Below are 20,004 nucleotides of genomic sequence, written 5' to 3' on the forward strand. Positions count from 1 at the left end.
TGAATTAAAACACTTAAAGATACATTTTAAATAAATTAATGAATAATAAAAACTAATAAACCTAAATTGGGAAGTATATAAATCGATGCTATATAATAAGGTAATAGAAATATCAATTTGTGTCACTTTTTATTGATAAATGAATTGTTACATTTATTTTGATATAACTTTTGATACATTTTATGGCATATTCATTAATTTATTTATTTATTTCTGACTTTGGCAGATCCAGTCCTCCATACAAATGGATCTGGGATGCTATTAAAAAGCGATGTTAAAGGAAAAGTTCACAGTTTTTTAATAGAATAGAATAGAAATACTTTACTGATCCTGGGAAATTGCAGCAGTCCGTCTCAAAACAACACTCCTCCCTGAGTCATTACATTAAAACAACCAAATAGAAGAAGAAGAACTCCTTTATTAGTCCCGCAACAGGAAAATTCAATTTTTTCACTCTGTTATTATTATTCATGTTACACACACAGGCCCGAAATACACACATGCACAGACAGGACCTATACATGCAACTAATGGAGAGATGTCAGAGCGAGGGGGCTGCCAGTGGCCGGCGTCCCGAGCAGTTGGGGGTATGGTGCCTTGCTCAACAGCACCTCGGCAGTGCCCAGGAGATGAACTGGCAACTCTCCAGCCACAAGTCCACGCTCCATCCATGGTCCACACAGGGACTTGAACTGGCGACCCAACGGTTCCCAGCTGAGTCACCTATTGTGCTACTGTTAGAAGGATGGGAAAATACATCAGTTAAACTTACATACAGTATCAATACATAACAATACATGGACCAGGACCAGGTGGAGAGATTAGATCTCCACACTGGCCTGGGAACGCCTCAGGATCCCCCAGTTAGAGCTGGTTAATGTGGCCCGGGAAAGGGAAGTTTGGGGTCCCCTGCTAAAGCTGCTGCCCCCGCGACCCGACCCCGGATAAGAGGATAAAGATGAGATGAGATGAGACTAAGAACTGGGGATTGTCGATCTATTATTGCAGGTGTGTTTGCAGTATAGATGAATCCCCACACTTCTTTGTTGTGCAGCGTCACTTGTTCTTCAAAGACTGTCCATTAAATCAGCCGATCACTGATTCACTCAGCCAGGAGCCTATGTATTCGTTCAGTCGCCAAACTATTACAAGGAGCCCCGGTTGTGCTCTAAAGGACGTTTCCATAATGCACAGAAACACAGATCAGTGTGTGTTTATGTTGTGACAATGAAGGAGGGGGGGGTAAGTGGACGTGTCAGGCACAATCCCATCTGTAGAGCAGAACACCGCCCACAACAGAGAACACGTAGAGGGCTGTACATTTGATACACACTCCTACACCGCAACCATCCCCACCACCACCACCACACACCGACTGCAGTCATCAGCTCTGATCGCTCACTACGCACGCTGTTTTAGATGCACACACTCTGCAGAGACACTCTTCAGTTGATAAGAGGAAGCATTTATTCATTTCACACGGATATCACATCGAAACCTTTAACATGCACCTCCTCAGAGAATGCACAGTCACCGGTTTGACTGGAGCTTACTCATGGCCGCTGCAGGCCTCACACAGACTTCATCACAGACCATGAATTTAGACACACACACGTAAACTCACACACACACTAACATATCCCAGGCAGAGCCCACAGATTCTTTGGTAGGAGCCAACTGGAGGTGTAGCAGCAGCTAAACACTGCCCCCTGCTGCCCAACATTCAGTTTTCATTCAATGCAAAAGGAGTGATGAAGTTGGCCGTCATCACCTTTTTATAAAGTGCAGAGTTTATGACTTTGAAAGAAAGAGTTTCACAATTATAACTTTGTAGTGTTTGCAGAAGTCATAGCATTACGTTTGCTCTCTGAAGAGAAATACAATTAATTAAATCTGGCGGGTTTTTTTGAAGATAAACAATGAAACTAAACCCTGTGAATGTTCTCATTTGCCCAGTCCAAAGCAACTGGACTTGGTTATTTGTGTAGGAAGATGTTTCACCTCTTATCCAAGAGGCTTCATCAGTTCATGTACACATCTGACCAGGCTGGGACTGGACCAGGACCAGGACCAGGCTGGGACTGGACCAGGACCAGGACCAGGACCAGGCTGGGACTGGACCAGGACCAGGACCAGGACCAGGCTGGGACTGGTCCAACTAAGGAACCGAGGGACGAGGAACGCAAAGATCTCTACATTGGAGAAACAAAACAACCGCTGCATACACGCCTGGCCCAACACAGGAGAGCTGCTCCTAAGGCCTGGACTCTGCTGTCCACTTACACCTCAAGGAGAAAGCCCACTCCTTTGATGACAACAATGTCCACATCCTGGACAGAGAGGACAGATGGGTGGAAAGAGGAGTAAAAGAAGCATCTATGTAAAAGTAGAGAAACCAACTAAATAGAGGAGGAGGTCTGTGACTCCACTTATCTCCAGTTTACAATGCTGCCCTTTCATCCCTTCATTCAACAATCTAACCTCAAAGAACAACTGTTCACAACTGTCCTCCTGTGATTCCAACGACTGTCGTTAAGACTCAATAGAGCACTAACGAAGTCCAAACCTACTTCCCACCAACGACTGTCACTCTAACGACGTTGTTGGCACTTGGAGCACAAAGGGTTCCAGTGACATCATCGGCCTTGTGAGAGGTTAAATACCTGGATCTCACACCAGTTAGTTGGTCCAGTCCAAGTCTGGTCCTGGCCCTGGTCCTGGTCCAGACCCAGCCTGGTCAGATGCGTACATGAACTGATGAAGCCTCTTGGATGAGAGGTGAAACGTCTTCCTAGACAAATAACCAAGTCCAGTTGCTTTGGACTGAAACTGCTTTGAGGAGAACGAAAGCGTGAAATTAATTGTAACTATAAATAACATAGTCTACTCGTCATTGTATATTTGAACAGTTTCCCCTTTGTCTTAATTTATTTCTGAACCTCAGTGCTCATTATGTCTGACGCATTATTTTAAGTCCTCCAGTGTTGGACAGTCTGGTCTGTGTGCAGCAGACGTCCAGGACTCATTCTGGTTCGCTCTCGTGACGTGCCAGCGCGGGGGGTAACGTGCTCCCACAGGGGCCGTGGAAGTGAAACCTGAAACGCAAATGAGAAGAGAGAAAGGTCGTCTATGCTGTAAATATGAATTAGTGATGATAAATCATGTCTGAGCATGTGGAACACACCTGAAGCGCATGGTGGCCGGTGTGTCTTCCATGTTGAATTCGGCCACAGGGACGCCTCTGGCTGCCACCTGAGGGGCAAACATGGCTGCCGGGTACACAATGGATGACGTGCCAACCTGCAGGGTGAGGTTTTATTAGAACATTTGGAATAAACAAAGTAAATACCTTGACATTGACATGTTATATTAAAGGTTGAATATGTAGAATCTTTATTAAAAGCTACACAAAACAAAGGTTTGACAGATTTTTCATGGAGTCAAAGCTGTTTTGTGGGAATATTCAACATTCAAGTTATGGTAGTTAAGTACATCAGTGAATTTGGCAGGAGTATCGATGCACTTTAAACGTTTTAGTTGTGAAACTGAACACACAATTAAACACGTTTACTTTACCGTCACCTTTGAGGAAATGACGCAGAACCACTGACGCAAAAATCAGCTTCTTCCTAAATGAGGGCGGCTTCTGTCCCCGACTGGGCAGGCCGTCCCCAATTAACTGATCTTTAGTCTGCAATGTGTCCCTGAAGGTAGCCTCAGTCACACACACACACACATACACACACACACACACACGTACCACGAGGCAGAGGTCACAGCTGTCCAACGCTTCCTCTGCACGAGTGAGGATGTCTGCGTCCAGAGTCTCTCCGAACCAAACCACAGCTGGTCTCAGGAGGCCGTGACAGCCTTTCTGCTCACACCTGAAACACACACACGCACGCACGCACGCACGCACGCACGCACGCACGCACGCACGCACGCACGCACGCACGCACGCACACACACACACACACACACTTTGTCAAACCAAATGACTTCATTTGAAATGAGCAGAGCCCTGAAGAGAACACGAGTGTGTGACTTACCTGGGCAGCTGCTGAACAGGGATCTCTGCATCGCTTGTGTCTGGGTCTGGAGCTCTGAGGGGCAGTTTCATAAACTCATTTAACACTGACAGTGAGTCCCTGTCTGATATTTATATGTTCTTCATAGAACAGCTACACAGTGCACACTTCAAATATATTAAAGGGTTAGTTCAGCTATTTTAAAGTGGGGTTGTTTGAAGTGTACGGACTCATACAACCACACTTAAAAACACCCAAACTTTCCCTTTGAAGTTAGTGAATCCAAACTGTTTTAGGTGAGATATGGTTGATAATTTCACAGGTTTTCATTATTAGAGAACAGGCAGAGTTACAGCTGTACTTGAATATGTTGTATCCGTGTTTTTGACACACAAAAAAAACATGAAACTATATAAAAATATTATTTAAACTCACTACAAGCATAAAAATAATGACCAAAAAGACACATCCACCTGAAAACTAACACCCAAAGCCGTACTTTTACTGACTAATTGATTTAATTTGATCATATTTCCCTATCTGACATATAACCACACTTCAAAACACCCAAACTACCCCTTTATAGTTAGTAAATCCAAACTATTTTAGGTGAGATATGGTTGACAATTACACAGGTTTTCATTATTAGAGAATTGGCAGAAGTTGTATCTGTGTTTCTGACACACACAAAAACATGAAACTACATAAAAATATTATTAAAACTCACTACAAGCATAAAAATACTGACCAACAAGACACATCCACCTGAAAACCAACACCCAAAGCCGTACTTTAACTGACTAATTGATTTAATTTGATCATATTTCCCTATCTGACATATAACCACACATCAAAACACCCAAACTACCCCTTTATAGTTAGTAAATCCAAACTATTTTAGGTGAGATATGGTTCATAATTTTACAGGTTTTCATTATTAGAGATTTGGCAGAAGTTGTATCTGTGTTTCTGACACACACAAAAACATGAAACTACATAAAAATATCATTAAAACGCACTACAAGCATAAAAATACTGACCAAATAGACACATCCACCTGAAAACTAACACCCAAAGCCGTACTTTAACTGACTAATTGATTTAATTTGATCATATTTCATTTAACACTGACAGTGAGTCCCTATCTGATCTATCTTATCTACATATAACAGTTAAACAGTGCACATACAAATATATTAAAGGGACAGTTCAGCTATTTTGAAGTGGGGTTGTATGAAGGGTATGGCCTCATACATCCACACTTTAACACACCCAAACTACCCCTTTGAAGTAAAGATATGGTTGATAGATTTTCATTTTTAGAGAATTGGCAGAGTCACAGCTGTATTTGAATATGTTGTATCCGTAAACTATATCAAAATATCATTTAAACGCACTACAAGCATAAAAATACTGACCTAAAAGACACATCCACCTGAAAACCAACACCCAAAGCCGTACTTTAACTGACTAATTGGTTTAATATGATCATATTTCCCTATCTGACATATAACCACACTTCAAAACACCCAAACTACCCCTTTACAGTTAGTAAATCCAAACTATTTTAGGTGAGATATGGTTGACAATTTCACAGGTTTTCATTATTAGAGAATTGGCAGAAGTTGTATCTGTGTTTTTGACACACACAAAAACATGAAACTATATAAAAATATTATTAAAACGCACTACAAGCATAAAAATACTGACCAAAAAGACACATCCAACTGACAACATCCAACGTCATACTTTAACTTACTAATTTTATTTCATTTATTCATCTTCTCCGTGAAAGTGTGTATCCCCTCAGGTTTAAATCACCTGTGTGTGACTGTGGATTTGACCCTGTGACCCGTTGAGACCTTCGTGTTGAAAGAGTGGAACATTTACATCTATTTAAAAAACATCAATTCGAAATGTCAGCTGAGAGACACAGTCACATTTCCCTCTCACTGCTCATCAGGTGTTACTTATCTGCCGACATAAGGCTTTTTTGTTTCCTCTGGCATTTTGCGCTCAAACGAACGTGATCAGTATCTCCTCCGACACAGTTTCATACCGTCGAGGAAAACAGTCCCCAACCAGGTGAAGCTCTGACCCTTTGCCCCCGAGAGAGTCAATAATGTGAATAACTTGACGTGTTACATTAATGCAAACTCTAGAGCACATGTTCTTATACTCTATATCCTATTGTGAGAGCATCTGCGCGCGCAGTACCCGGTCTAATTCCATCCCCTTCCTTTGAAACACTGTGCAGCTCTTCCCATTTTGACACCAGACACCAGATGAAGATCTTACCCTTTGCCCTCCAGAGCGGCACAGATGGGGCTCTTGTAATTGGCTGCCTCATGGCCGCAGCTCATGCAGCGTGTTCGAAACAGACTCCCTGGAGTAGCGACACGAGAGACAAGAGTCAGTCAGCGCGGGAAAACCGTTCAAATCAATTTGTCAAAGGACAGAAAATTCACTATTTGCGGAACGGATAATCGGGGATCTGCTGAAATCCGCTGAATCTTCAATGCTCCTTCACAAACCTGTTGATCTGAACACAACGGCCACATTACCCTGAAACCGTCCTGGGTTAAAATCAATGGTGATTGATCATATGACCCACCGACGAAAGCACTTGCATTTGCTGCCTTGCCCAGAAATACGATCTGAATTTTCCGTGCTAAAATCAAATGCGCCGCACGGTTAGTGGCCCTTTATACATCGTTCCTGGACCTACATCAGCGTGGAGCATGTGAAGGCATCACGCTGCATTACACTGGTGAGAGCGGCCGATCTACAGACGTCACACAGTCGACACTGTTCGGTTTCCAAAGGAACTCTGGGAGATGAAGTCCCAGAGGCTCTCCTGCAGTTACATCTCACCACCAAAGCAGCCGCTAGAAACGCATGAGACCATCTTGGGTTAAAATGGGTAGAGGATCTCTTTACCTCACCATGGTGATTGATCATATGACCCACTAATGTGCACTTGTATTTGCTGCTTTGCCCAGAAATACGATCTGAATGTCTGCTGCGAATTTTCCCTGCTAAAATCAAAATGCGCCGCACGGTTAGTCGCCCTTTATACATCGTTCCTGGACATCCTATCAGCGTGGAGCATTTGAAGGCATCACGCTGCATTACACAGGTGAGAGCGGCCGATCTACAGACGTCATACAGTCGACACTGTACGGTTTTCAAAGGAACTCTGGGAGATGAAGTCCCAGAGGCTCGCCTGCAGTTACATCTTACCACCATTACCACCGTTTCTCAATTTTTACGGACTAAGACTTTAAGGATAAGGGTGGAAGAGGTGCGTCCACCCACCCTCGCCTCCTGGATGTCAGGAAGTCAAGGATCCACACGCTCAGTGAGGTGTTTAATCCCAGGTCCTTGAGCTTGGTCGCAAATTATTCTTTCACTGAATCATCAGGATCTATAAAATGTCGGCATACAGTAAAAAAGTGCCTATCTCAATTCCCCAACCCCCAAGACGACGACGTGACATTTCCTGTTATGTTTGACCACCAAGGCAAAGCCGCAGCAGTGTTTATTTTACTTGCCGTGGATTTCCAGGATGTCTTTAGATCCAGCGCGGCGGTGGAGCTCGTCGATATTTTGCGTGATGACTGTGACCCGACGTCCCTGTTTGCTCAGTCGCTCCTCGCACTCTGCGACGGCCAGGTGGGCGGGGTTGGGATTCTTCGTGATCATGACTTCACGGCGGTAATGGTAGAACTCCCAAACGCGGGAGGGGTTCCTGGAGAAGGCCACGGGGGTGGCTAGTTTCTGGAAGGGTGAGAATGTGAGAAATGGACATTAATACCAACTTGTTGCTTGAAATTGAGGCTAAATGAACTGAGAAAAATGGTTTGGATCTTCATGTGGGCTGTCAGCTGCTATATGGATCAAATCATGGGGAGCGGGTTTGTCACAGCGCCCTGTTATAGACTGGCGTTTGGGGTCCCCTGCTAAAGCTGCTGCCCCCGCAACCCGACCCCGGATAAGCCGATGAAGATGAGATGAGATGAGATGTTACAGTCAGAACTGGAGCAGGACAACGCTGCACGAGTGTTGGTGTGTTCCCTAGCAAGTTAAGTTGTTTGACTGTGGGGTGAGAAGATCAACTAACCGTCAACATCCCAGACAAACGTGCAAAATGATTCAACTCACAAACAAAAGGATGATAGTAACGATAAAACAAAAAAATGACGCATATAGGCTTCATTTAGAGGTCTTCTATGTCACATCATCTCATCTTCAGCCGCTTATCCGGGGTCGGGTCGCGGGGGCAGCAGCTTTAGCAGGGGACCCCAAACTTCCCTTTCCCGGGCCACATTAACCAGCTCTAACTGGGGGATCCTGAGGCGTTCCCAGGCCAGTGTGGAGATCTAATCCCTCCACCTGGTCCTGGGTCTTCCCCGAGGCCTCCTCCCAGCTGGACGTGCCTGGAACACCTCCCTAGGGAGGCGCCCAGGGTTCATCCTTACCAGATGATCCTGAACCACCTCAACTGGCTCCTTCATTATTAATCTGACGTATAACTGCATAGAAAAATGTCAGTGTTGAGCCCCAGAGATCAGAGACCTCTGCAGAATAATGTTATACGGTTCGATGCTGTGATAATATAGTTGCGTACCTGTGCTTCCCATTTCCTCCAGAGGCCTCCTGCTCCTCTAAAGGTGGGGACGCCGCTCTCCGCGCTCACCCCGGCTCCGGTGACGATGGCTACGTGTTTGGCCTTGGAGAAGATCTCCCTGAACGCTGCCAGGTCTGAACACACACACATAATAAACACACACACACATAATAAACACACACACACACACATAATAAACACACACAGAAGGACAATCATGGAAGCTCATGGATCTGTGAGGAGAAGGAGAAGAAGAAGGAGGAGGAGAAGTAGAAGAAGGAGGTGACGAAGAAGAAGAAGAAGAAGAAGGAGGTGAAGAAGAAGAAGAAGAAGAAGAAGAAGAAGAAGAAGAAGAAGAAGGAGGAAGAGGAGGAGGAGAAGAAGAAGGAGAAGAAAAGGAACAAGAAAAGGAAGAAGTAGAAGAAGAAGGAGGTGACGAAGAAGAAGAAGAAGAAGGAGGTGAAGAAGAAGAAGAAGAAGAAGAAGGAGGAAGAGGAGGAGGAGAAGAAGAAGGAGAAGTAGAAGGAGAAGGAGAAGAAGAAGTAGACGTAGAAGAAGGTGGTGGAGAAGAAGAAGAAGAAGAAGAAGAAGAAGAAGAAGAAGAAAAGGAACAAGAAAAGGAAGAAGTAGAAGAAGAAGGAGGTGAAGAAGAAGAAGGAGGTGGAGAAGAAGAAGAAGCTGAAGAAGAAGAAGCAGAAGAAGAAGAAGAAGGAGGTGGAGAAGAAGAGGTAGAAGAAGAAGAAGAAAAGGAACAAGAAAAGGAAGAAGTAGAAGAAGAAGGAGGTGAAGAAGAAGAAGAAGCAGAAGAAGAAGGAGGTGAAGGAGAAGAAAAAGGAGGAGAGGAAGGAGGAGAAGCAGCTGTAAGGAGCAAAGAGGACTACCTGAGCTGGGTCTGGCCATGCCCCGGCTGCCCCACGGGCCCCTCAGGTGGGCATACAGGTGAGAGTGGTTTAAGCCTCTACAGGTGAGCTGGCGTACAATCATCAGGTTTGGGCTGCTGGGGGAGAAATGTGACAGTGTTCAAAAGGGAAACAGCTGAGAATGAACCTTTTTATGTTTGAGTGAACAAAACACCTGGGGAAAGTGTGTTTAGTGTGTTTGTTGTGCAGCTGAGAGGCTTTGCTCGGTTTGGAAATGCCTTTAAAAGTGAGGTACGTGTCGTCTCAATGACCACATGACGGGTTTCTATCGTCTGCCTGAGTGTCAGTGTTGACTTGTTGTTGTCAGAAAGGTCACTGTGTCTTTATGAAGCTAGGTCATCTGGATGAAAACACAAACAAGCACAAAGCTAGCCTGCTACTTCCTGTATCCTCTAAACATGACACGAGCGAGGGGGTAAAGTGTTATTCACTTATTAACACGGTGATGTTTACATCGCGATGGACTGTCCCTAAAACGTGTCATTAGTTGGCTTTAAGGTATGCTAGCTAAGCTAAGCTAACAGCCTGTCTGTCAGGAGGTTATGTGGAAGTTAGCTAGCACGCATGCTAACGAGCTAGCGCTGGTATCCAAGGCAACGGCAGCGGCGTCACAGAAGACGATGCGGTGCGTCAACGGTTGTGTGTAACGGTTCTTCCAGGCACCTTTGCTAACGCTAGCTAGCTAGCTACCTGAAGGCAGGACCACCAGCCGGGGGAAGCAGGAGCTCTAGTCCGTAGGTAGTGGATTGGTTTGCCCGTGAGGAGATGGGGGAATGAGCCTATGAAGAGGGCCAGCGAGGTAAATAACAACCCCAACAACGAGTGCATATGACCGGCAGAGGGAGCCGTTGCACTGCGGTGTTGTTTTTGCTGCATGAGAGGTGAACGGGGGTAGTTTCAACATTGTAAGTGCTCTGGAAAATATGCTATTATAACATTTTAAGTTTTAAGTTAAGTTGAGTTTTATTTATGGATAACTACGGAAGCCCTAAACGCTCATACATTGCATACGTTTCATTTCCTCTGTTTTCTCGCGATAACGAGATCATTTTCCTCAGTTTTCTCGCGATAACGAGATAATTAAAGTGATAGATAATGAATTAAAGGTGAAAGGCCTGAGATTCCCATCACACCTGACAGCTCATGCCTCATAAAGACCTCTCATAACTTGAATAACACTATAAAACAACACTAACAGATGATTTCAGTTGGTTATTTACTAATAAAATTAAACTGTAATCTGTATATTTATGTGCACATTGTAAAACTCCTCCCTGTACTGGTATTTATGTTGACGATAAAATTAGTTTAAAAAAACAAAACAAACTAGTTAATGAGGACATCAGGCTCACTCACACCACTACTAATGTGAACATTCATTCATTCATCTTCATCCTCTTGTCCCTGTCCGGGTCATGGGGGGCTGGAGCCGATCCCAGCTGACATCAGGCGTGAGGCGGGGTCCACCCTGGACAGGATGCCAGTCTATCACAGGACACATAGAGACGAACAGAGACAGACAACCATTCACACCTACGGGTGATTTAGAGTCATCAATGAACCGAACACCTGCACGTCTTTGGACTGTGGGAGGAAACCGGAGAACCCGGAGAAAACCCACGCAGACACGGAGAGAACATGCAAACTCAGCACAGAAGGGCCCCCTAATGTGAACATTATCCGTAATAAAAGGCATAAAGCTGTTTTGATATATCGATTGAAGAGATATGTGATGCTGATCGACAGTCTCCTGCTCCTCTCATACTGATACTCTGCATCTCCAGATCTCAAATTAATTAATTAAACGGAGGAAATAAAAAGTATGTGATCTATGACCTTTTGGGGCTTCCGTAGATAACCCTCTGAGGTGAGCAGTCATCTCGTTTTCGAGGGGTCCGACAGAACATACAATACAAGACTTTACAGTTACAACAACAGACAGAGCGTACTGCACATAGAGGCTCTCATCAACCCACCGACCCACACACCGATCCCCAAACCCCTCCGTCCACACCTGCTGCAGTTCAGAACAGTTGACTTGACATATCAAACAATAACAATAGGCATGTGCTACAGCATAATGTTGATGCACAGTGCAACACAATAGTAGAGATAGAGAACCATAACAACATACAGCACCCTATACCACTGGTTCACTAACTGTGGTATCACATACTGTCTCTGGTGGTACTGGAAGGAATCTCCAGAACTTAAAAAGGAAACGTTAATTACTAAATGAATAGAATACTAAGGAAATACTCATACTTGTATAGCCTTTAAAATGTAATTTAAAATAAGTTTAGCCTTTCCTGTAGTTTCAGTATCAGCCTGCTACGCAGTCACGTTCATGAGTTAGGAGCTAAACTGTGATGGAAGAGAGTAAGCAGAGGTCAAATTGTTGGTCTTATCCAAACAGCATACACTATAAACCTCCTGCATTATTATCCATTACAGGTATACTAGCTGTATACAACATGCACGTAAATACATGCATGTATCATTTTCATTTCATCCCCCTTTATTTAACATTGAGATCTAAAATCTATTGTCCATTGAACACTGACAAGTTCTGATGCTACCCCTACAAAGTTTGAGAACCATTGCCCTATACTCATATCCAAACAGCATACACCATAAACCTCATGCATTATTATCCATTACAGGTATACTAACTGTATACACAACATGCACGTAAATACAGTACATGCATGTATCATTTTCATTTCATTCCCCTTTATTTAACATTGAGATATAAAATCTATTGTCCAAGGGAGTCCTGGCCAAGACAGCAGCATAAACACACACGTTTCACATTTAAAACCAAAACAACACACAACTAAACATGACACACAACTTAACACGATAAATAAACAAAATAAAACAGCAGATCAGTGCTCAGAGACAGAACATGCGCAAGTTGTATTTTAAAAGTCCTTAATCCTGCTTTTGAAATGCTCCATGCTGATGAGGAACTCCAGTTTGAAATGACCCTGGAGTTTGTATGTATACACACACACACACACACACGCACACACAACTCGCAACCAGACTCAATTACTCTTAATTGGCAGCTTTATATACCACACAACACACACCAATACACACGAACACCAACACCACTATGTGACATTTCATGACATTGTGACACAATATGATACAAGACCCTGTTGCACTATGCAACACAATTACACATAAGCGCAATGGCCATGCACACACAACACAACAGCCACGTCTAATAATGGCACACAGAGCAAGATGATCAAAGTGCTTTTAGCTGTGTGCTGTGAGTGAATCTCTGTGCTCCACTAGAGGCCAGTATTGGATCATTAGAGTATAAAACACAACATTAACACAGGGACATATTGTGGTGTTTGTACTATAATAATCCTGTGTGGCCTCAGTGGCAGTAGTAGCCTGATGGGTTACTTGTAGTGTTACAGCAGCCAAGTCACACACACACAACCGAAGCATGTAAGAATAATATGACATGTTTTAGCTGACATGAGACTTTCCCAACATTACAATTTCCATTTAAAACGGAAAACAAAAACACATGCTGTCATGTGAGAAGCTGAACCTGAGATTGTTCTTGCATCTGATAAATGTCATTTCCCAATGATCAACACTGGAGTTTATCAATCCGCTGTGTATTTAAGTTCTGATGATGGGACTGATGTGGATGTGATCACTTCCTGTCATTGAACACACTGTTCTCAGAGCTGTGACTTGAGCAGGTGGAGCTGACTTACAGGAAAAGAAAGGAACAGAAGCTCATCAATCCTGCCATCTCTCCCTCTCTCTCTCCCTCTCTCTATCTCCCTCCCTCTCTCCCTCCCTCTCTCCCTCTCTCTCTCCCCCCATCCCCCTTACAACAGCCCGCCCCCCTCCTACACCGTCTGCCCGGCGGGTGCACGAGTGGCTGCTGCTGCTGCTGCTGCTGCTGCTGCGGCGCCGAATCTCTCGCAGTCCCGCCGGTCGCCAGTGGACGCTGCCCGGCCGGCCGAACATGGCGGCGGCCCCGGAAGAGGAGGTAGACCGCAGACCGATCCGGAGGGTCCGGTCCAAGAGCGACACGCCTTACATCAACGAGGCGAGGATCTCCTTGCACCTGGAGACAGGTAGGCAGCGACACGGATGTTGTCCCGCTTCATGTCTGGGTGTGTTAGCAGCCTCCACGGGGGGGATATCTTACAGTGAGCGGGGACAGTTCCCACGCACCAGCATGACTTTGGGCTTTCATTGTGCGGCTCTGACGGTACCCACGGTGCTCAGCTGCACCTGGGCGGATGGTCACCGCACAGCAGTGACTCAGGCACTGGGAGATGAGCAAGGGGATGAATCCCCCCCCACTTAGGCTGCCTTTTTATTCCAACCGTGGTCTGCTAGGTATGGGGAACCTAATTATCCCTATAGGACCATTGATCGCTATCGCTCCAGCCAGACTGCGCCTCGGTCGCCGGCTGCGGTGAGACGCTGTGAGAACTCGGGCCGCCTCTGACCACTCATTTAAAATGCACTTGTTGTTATTATTGCACTGGGAGAAGGGTGATGAGGAATGGATGCTCCGGCGTGCGTGGAAAGGTGCTGTGGCTGTAATCCCAGTTTGTGCGCCACGAAAACAAGGGGGGGGGATAGATGCTTGTTTCCTTTGTTGCCATGGTCACGGTGGTACGCCGTCACGTCGCCTGGATCACCGGCGTCAGAGCATGCATTTACAGCCAGATACACGCTCATTTCATCGTGTATTTCGTTTTCTAATAAGCTCCTATGGAAGTCCCTCCTCATCCCCGCGGGGGGGGCTGCTTTAACGCTTTAACGGCACCTCGGCGCGGAGCTGTCCGCTGCCCCTCGGTGCTGAAAGGTGCAGACGAACAGAGGACTTGCATTTAATCGTCATTCCTCTATAGCTGATCATCCACACTATTACACCTATAACAGAAGCTTTTCCCCTCTTTTTTAATGAAATACTGCATCTGTATCTCGACCCTCCCCCAGAAGTGGCCGATGTGACAAATCCCAGTCACATGGTGTGTGTGTGTGTGTGTGTGTGTGTGTGTGTGTGTGTGTGTGTAGCCTGGCAGTCTAGGCTCGACTCCAGCCTATATTTCCCAGATGCCAACTGTAGACACATTCCCCTGCCTGGCTATTGTTCTGCTTTGTCTTAATGTTTTCACCACTGCTCTGTTGAGCCTGCAGCGACTTACTCAGTAATTATTATAATTAAAGGCTCTAAGCTGTTCTTTGTTTTGTTTTTTGCCATTTTAACGCAAAGATTATTGTGAGAAGTAAAATATAGATTAGGTGTGGACGATATGCTTAATATCTTCTATTCCAATCTAGGTCATTTCATATCTTGATGACAATATGCGGTATATCACAATCTAGCATGTTTTCTGGTAGAATAATATATATATGGGGAGGCCTTTTTATGTATACGTCTGTAAATACTTGACGAATAAAAGGTTTTTTTCATTTTATGGAGAGCTTTAATGCAAAATGAACGTAAGAGATTCAAGTGAAATTCCAGAGAAACATGAATATTTTGCATATTTCGCATTTATTTTGTGACGTAAAAACAAAGTTCAAATGATATTGATTAAATGAAATGTGAGTCAGTGCGTGCTTGTTATTGTATTAGATGACATTTCACATTCTGTATCACAATATCTCAGTATATGATTTCATAGCGATGCACTTCAGTGATCATATATATATATATATATATATATATATATATATCTCACACAGGCCCATATTTTCATCCTAAAGCTCCTCTTATGCAGAGGTGAGAGACGAGTGTGCGAAAATCCGGTCTTACGTAAATCTTAATGAGATCAGGAATTACTCACATGCTCCTTCTTTTTTTAGACTGACTCACGGTGCTCAGACCCACCTACTCATAAGCTCTCTCAGCTGCCCTCTCCCTGGCCCTCAACACTCTCCCTCTCCATTTTGTCTCCCATTAAACGTGGCAGCGCCTCCGCCTCTCAGAGCGAGGTTAGCCCAGCCTCCCCGATATGAGTAACGCTACTCTTTCTTGGAGCTTTGTGTCAGGCTCTCCATCAGGCACGGCTAGAATCTGAAGGAGGTGGAGGGGAGAGAGAGAAAGGGAGGGAGGGGGGGGGGGGAGGAGGTGTCTTGCTAACTGCTGCTCCTGGCTGTAACCTGAAATCGGAGCGAGCAGGCCGCAGCTGCATGGGGCTGCTGGTGTGGCATCGCAAAGTACCCAGCAGGCACTGCCAGCTACATCAGGAGAGAGGGACTTTTGTCTTCACACCTTTCTGTGGAACCATGAAGCACCCCCACACACACACACACACACACACACTCACACACAAAAATGGGTCTAATGTCATATTTCTTTCAGGCGTCTGCCCACCCACTCCCCTGACTCCCATTTACTTCATGTTTATGTGTTTAGCGGCTGTTGTTTTGCATAAATCCAGCCCACTCTTTCCTTTGATGTCACCATTCATATGTGACAAAAATGTCCATGCCACCTTCAGTGTGTGTGTGTGTGTGTGTGTGTGTGTGTGTGTGTGTGTGTGTGTGCTCTCTGTGTGCTCTCTGTGCATATGTGTATAGGATTTAGTAAACAAGAGTTCATCACCGTGGCTTTTGCCAGACGCCGTCGACCTTCTTCAGCCTTCACTACACTTTGTTTGTTTTGCCGTCAGTGCAGCATCGTCACTCTTCTTCCTGCTCTTGTTGTACTCTAGTCCTTCATTGATGTGATTTATTTGCGCTAGAAACTGTTTGGAGAGAAACTTGAATGACAGATCTTGAAGTCTCATCTCATCTCATCTTCAGCCTCTTATCCGGGGTCGGGTCTCGGGGGCAGCAGCTTTAGCAGGGGACCCCAAACTTCCCTTTCCCGGGCCACATTAACCAGCTCTAACTGGGGGATCCTGAGGCGTTCCCAGGCCAGTGTGGAGATCTAATCTCTCCACCTGGTCCTGGGTCTTCCCCGAGGCCTCCTCCCAGCTGGACGTGCCTGGAACAGGGTTCATCCTTACCAGATGATCCTGAACCACCTCAACTGGCTCCTTTCAACGCAAAGGAGCAGCGGCTCTACTCCGAGTTCCTCACGGATGGTTTGAAATATAACGGACCCAATTTCAGCAAGCTTCGGTTGGTCCAGAGCATGTGTGCATGGTCACCTGGGGACTGCTTACAGCGGTTACAAGCATCACTGACAAGGGTACATCTTAGCCAGTTGGTGGTGAAATGGGCTCTATGGGGCACCTTCCACTGTAACAGGCCGTGCCTGGCACAAACCGAAGATGAGTGGACCAGTTGGAGAATGTCCCTCCACTAACATCAGTAATGTCTATTCCCAAACCCTTTCCCCATCCTTTTTTAGCTGATACAGTGGGGACTGGGCTCAGAAGAGCAATCTTATTATAAATAAGGCTTGACAATCTTTGACCTTGTTGCAGGCGCAGTTATTGGTACATGCTCATCTATAAAGCCTTTCTGTGTAAACTCCCAACATCCATCTGTTCTAAGACTGCACAGAAGTCTGACCGTAACTTGAACTGAGAGAGAAAGCTTTTGTGTGCTCGGCTCCCCTCGCTGGGAATAACCTTCAAAAAGACTTACAAATAAGTGGAACGCTGGGTTTTTACAGCTCTTATAGGTCCAATGGTGAATGAGTTTAAGGTAACTTTTATTGTTCCCAAGGGTCGATTTGGTAAAAAGAGTAGGCTGCTTACACACACACACGTAGACGACATTAATGACATTGACAAAAAACAAGAAGACATTGACATAACAGTGGCAACAGTGCTCCAGACATAGAGACATGGTTAAATCTATATATGTATATATATATATATGTATATTTCAGGGGATAAAAAACAAAATAAAAGTCATCCTAACAGATTCTCGCAGCTCAGCCAGAATAAGTAATAAATATATAAATACATTAAGAAGGCTGTGCAGTCAATAAGTTCGATGAATGAGTGTGTAGTCTAAAAGCCTAAGGGCGCACTCACACTGTCCTTCCGCACCGCGCCAAAACAGGTTTTTCGGCTAAAGCCTAGTGCGTTTGACCAGTGTGAGTGCAACCGCTCCGCGCATAACTGCGGCCAGCTTGCCGTCCACGGCCCGTCCGGGAGAGGTGGGCTTTTGTAAAGCGCGTTTGCACTTGTACGAGCACGAGCGTGCGCACGTGTACGAGCGCGAGGCCTACGGCGGTTCTGAGTTCATTTCCTGTGCGCCTGTTGGGACGTAGAAAAAAGAAGGAGGGACCATGCACGGACATTTAAAACAATGGCGGCGAAAGGTTCACGTTGGTGTGATGCGGAGGTGGAGTGTTTACTGCAGATTTGGTCGATGAAAAGATTCAAAAACAGTCGACAAGACGCACAAAAACTCTGAGGTCTACGGAAAGATCTGGAAACAAAGCCAGGCATCGCCATGACGTCATCAATGCGTGTGACGTGTTACGGCGTGATGACGTATAGGCAGCAAGAAGCATTCACCGAGGCGCAGGTAGTGTGAGTACAAACGGGCCTGGAGGGGGGGACAAGGACCCTAAAGCACAGGGCACGGTGCAGAAGGACAGTGTGAGTGCGCCCTAAGTGTTATTTGATATTATGACAGCTGAGGGAACAGAACAGCCTCAGTATCTTTTAGTTTTGCAGGGGGGCGTTTTGCACCTACGGCCTGATGGGAGAGGCTGAAACTCGCTGTGTAGTGGATCTATCCTCTAACATTGACCCAACGAGCCTCTGTAGCCGCCTGCTGTGTAGGGACTCCAGGTTCAGCTGTGGTACTTGTCAGTGCGCGGAAGAACTTTAATACCTTTTATGCTGCTGTCTGGTCCGGGTCACCCCAGTAAAAGAGATCATTGATCTCAACAGGTCTCACCTGGTGAAATAAAATCATTTGCATAATAAAACCGTCCTTATCTGACCTGTTTCGTCCCCTTGCTATCCAACTATTATCACTCTCTGCCATCGGATTGCCTGATAAGTGCGTTGAGGTTGCTTCCTCTTCTTTCCTCTGTTTCATGGCGGGTGGACACCAGCGATAAGGTGCGTTACCTAAACCGAGACTGAGGTGCTGTTCTGCTAGGTAGGGAAGGAAACCGTGTGAGAGTTCTGACACAGCTATGAATGTGTTGAGATCATTGTTTGAATTATTAAGACGAGACTCTAAGACCCCTCGACACTGACGTACATAGACTCACACACTTGTTGATACAATACCAGCACTTCAGGCAGCATCAGAGGCATTTCCAGTGCAGACCCCTGGAGTTAACTAGAGTGCAGCAGGAGAGCCCTGTGAGGACCAGGTTAGAGGACAAGCTAGTTGAGATTTGGAGGAATAAAAACAAAGATGGAGTTGGTTTCAAAGCCGAACGCCACAGCTGCCGTGTGGGAACTTCAGGTTCAAACCCAACGACCGCGGTAAACCACTTCACCTGAGCGAGCCGCTGTGACACATTTGATTAAAACAGTAGCAACTAAACACCAATGAGTTAAAATAGACTGAGAGTCCAGTTGATTGATTGTTTTTGGTTGTTTTGTTGATTTATTTTGGATATTATAAATATCTTACAATTCTATGGGATAAATACCCTTTAGGGCAAGGATGTCAAAGTCAAATACATCAGAGGGCCAAAAAAACAAATTTGAGGGCCGGACTGGTTCAATGTTTATTAAAACAAATTAAAATGATGCATATAACCTGTTGAACCAAGACCTAACACAGTGTACCGTATTTTATTCAATAATTAAATTAATAATCCATTATTTTGTATGGCTCTGTCAGTAATTTCAAATTAAAACATTTTTGCAGTGAGTTCACGGGATACCGTTGCATTGTGGGTAATGTTGTTTTGGTATGTGAAAAACACCAGCAGGCGGCTGTGGCGTGTGGGCCGGTTCTAATACAAATCAGATATCATCCCGGGGGCCAAGATAATTAATTTGCAGGCCGGATCTGGCTCTCGGGCCTTGACTTTGACACCCATGCTTTAGGGTGTACTTGCATTATTATGCCGTTATCAATATATCAGTGGAAAACGGTCTCAAAACGGCAAAATTACCGCTTCTCGCAATGACAACTGGGCCACTAAAATGTGTTCTCGTGAGAGGCCTAGTTAGTGTGAAAACATTGAGTAATGCAGTATTACAGCGAGGGTTTGAGCAATGATTGTCAAGTACTGTATGCATTTGTAATAATACACCTACCAGTCAATTGTGGTTGAGGAAGTTATTAAGAATGATCCAAAATTGGAAACTTCAGCTAAATATTTTTATCCGATCTGAACCGTTTCATCACCACCGGATCCGTTTCAAAGCCTCTTCCCTTGGCATTCCTGCTGCGCTCCATCGTCTTAAGCCAGTCCAGATCCCACGCAGCACCGCTTCACTCCAGCAATGTAAATCCAGGTCAGCTCAGTTAGAGCTTAGCC

At 45.2% G+C, this 20,004-nt stretch overlaps 1 protein-coding gene across 2 annotated transcripts; it reads right to left on the minus strand.

Annotated features, from left to right (window-relative positions):
* Positions 1–398: 398 nt before the first annotated feature.
* Positions 399–10,343, minus strand: LOC310966582 (NAD-dependent protein deacylase sirtuin-5, mitochondrial-like). Of its 2 annotated transcripts, none has more exons than XM_083940348.1 (9): positions 10,269–10,343; positions 9,540–9,655; positions 8,659–8,792; positions 7,579–7,808; positions 6,327–6,410; positions 4,050–4,103; positions 3,761–3,884; positions 3,185–3,300; positions 399–3,095 (listed from the first exon to the last, which is right to left on the minus strand). In XM_083940348.1, the coding sequence occupies exons 2-9, from the start codon at positions 9,640–9,642 to the stop codon at positions 3,023–3,025; spliced, it is 918 nt and encodes a 305-aa protein (XP_083796474.1). In that variant the 5' UTR covers positions 9,643–9,655; positions 10,269–10,343; the 3' UTR covers positions 399–3,022. The 2 variants fall into 2 exon arrangements, with proteins under 2 accessions (XP_083796474.1, XP_083796475.1); XM_083940349.1 differs by having other exon boundaries at positions 9,540–9,652; positions 10,269–10,321.
* Positions 10,344–20,004: the final 9,661 nt, after the last annotated feature.

Source organism: Echiichthys vipera (assembly GCF_963691815.1).
Source record: "Echiichthys vipera genome assembly, chromosome: 3".
NCBI classification, from domain to species: domain Eukaryota; kingdom Metazoa; phylum Chordata; class Actinopteri; order Perciformes; family Trachinidae; genus Echiichthys; species Echiichthys vipera.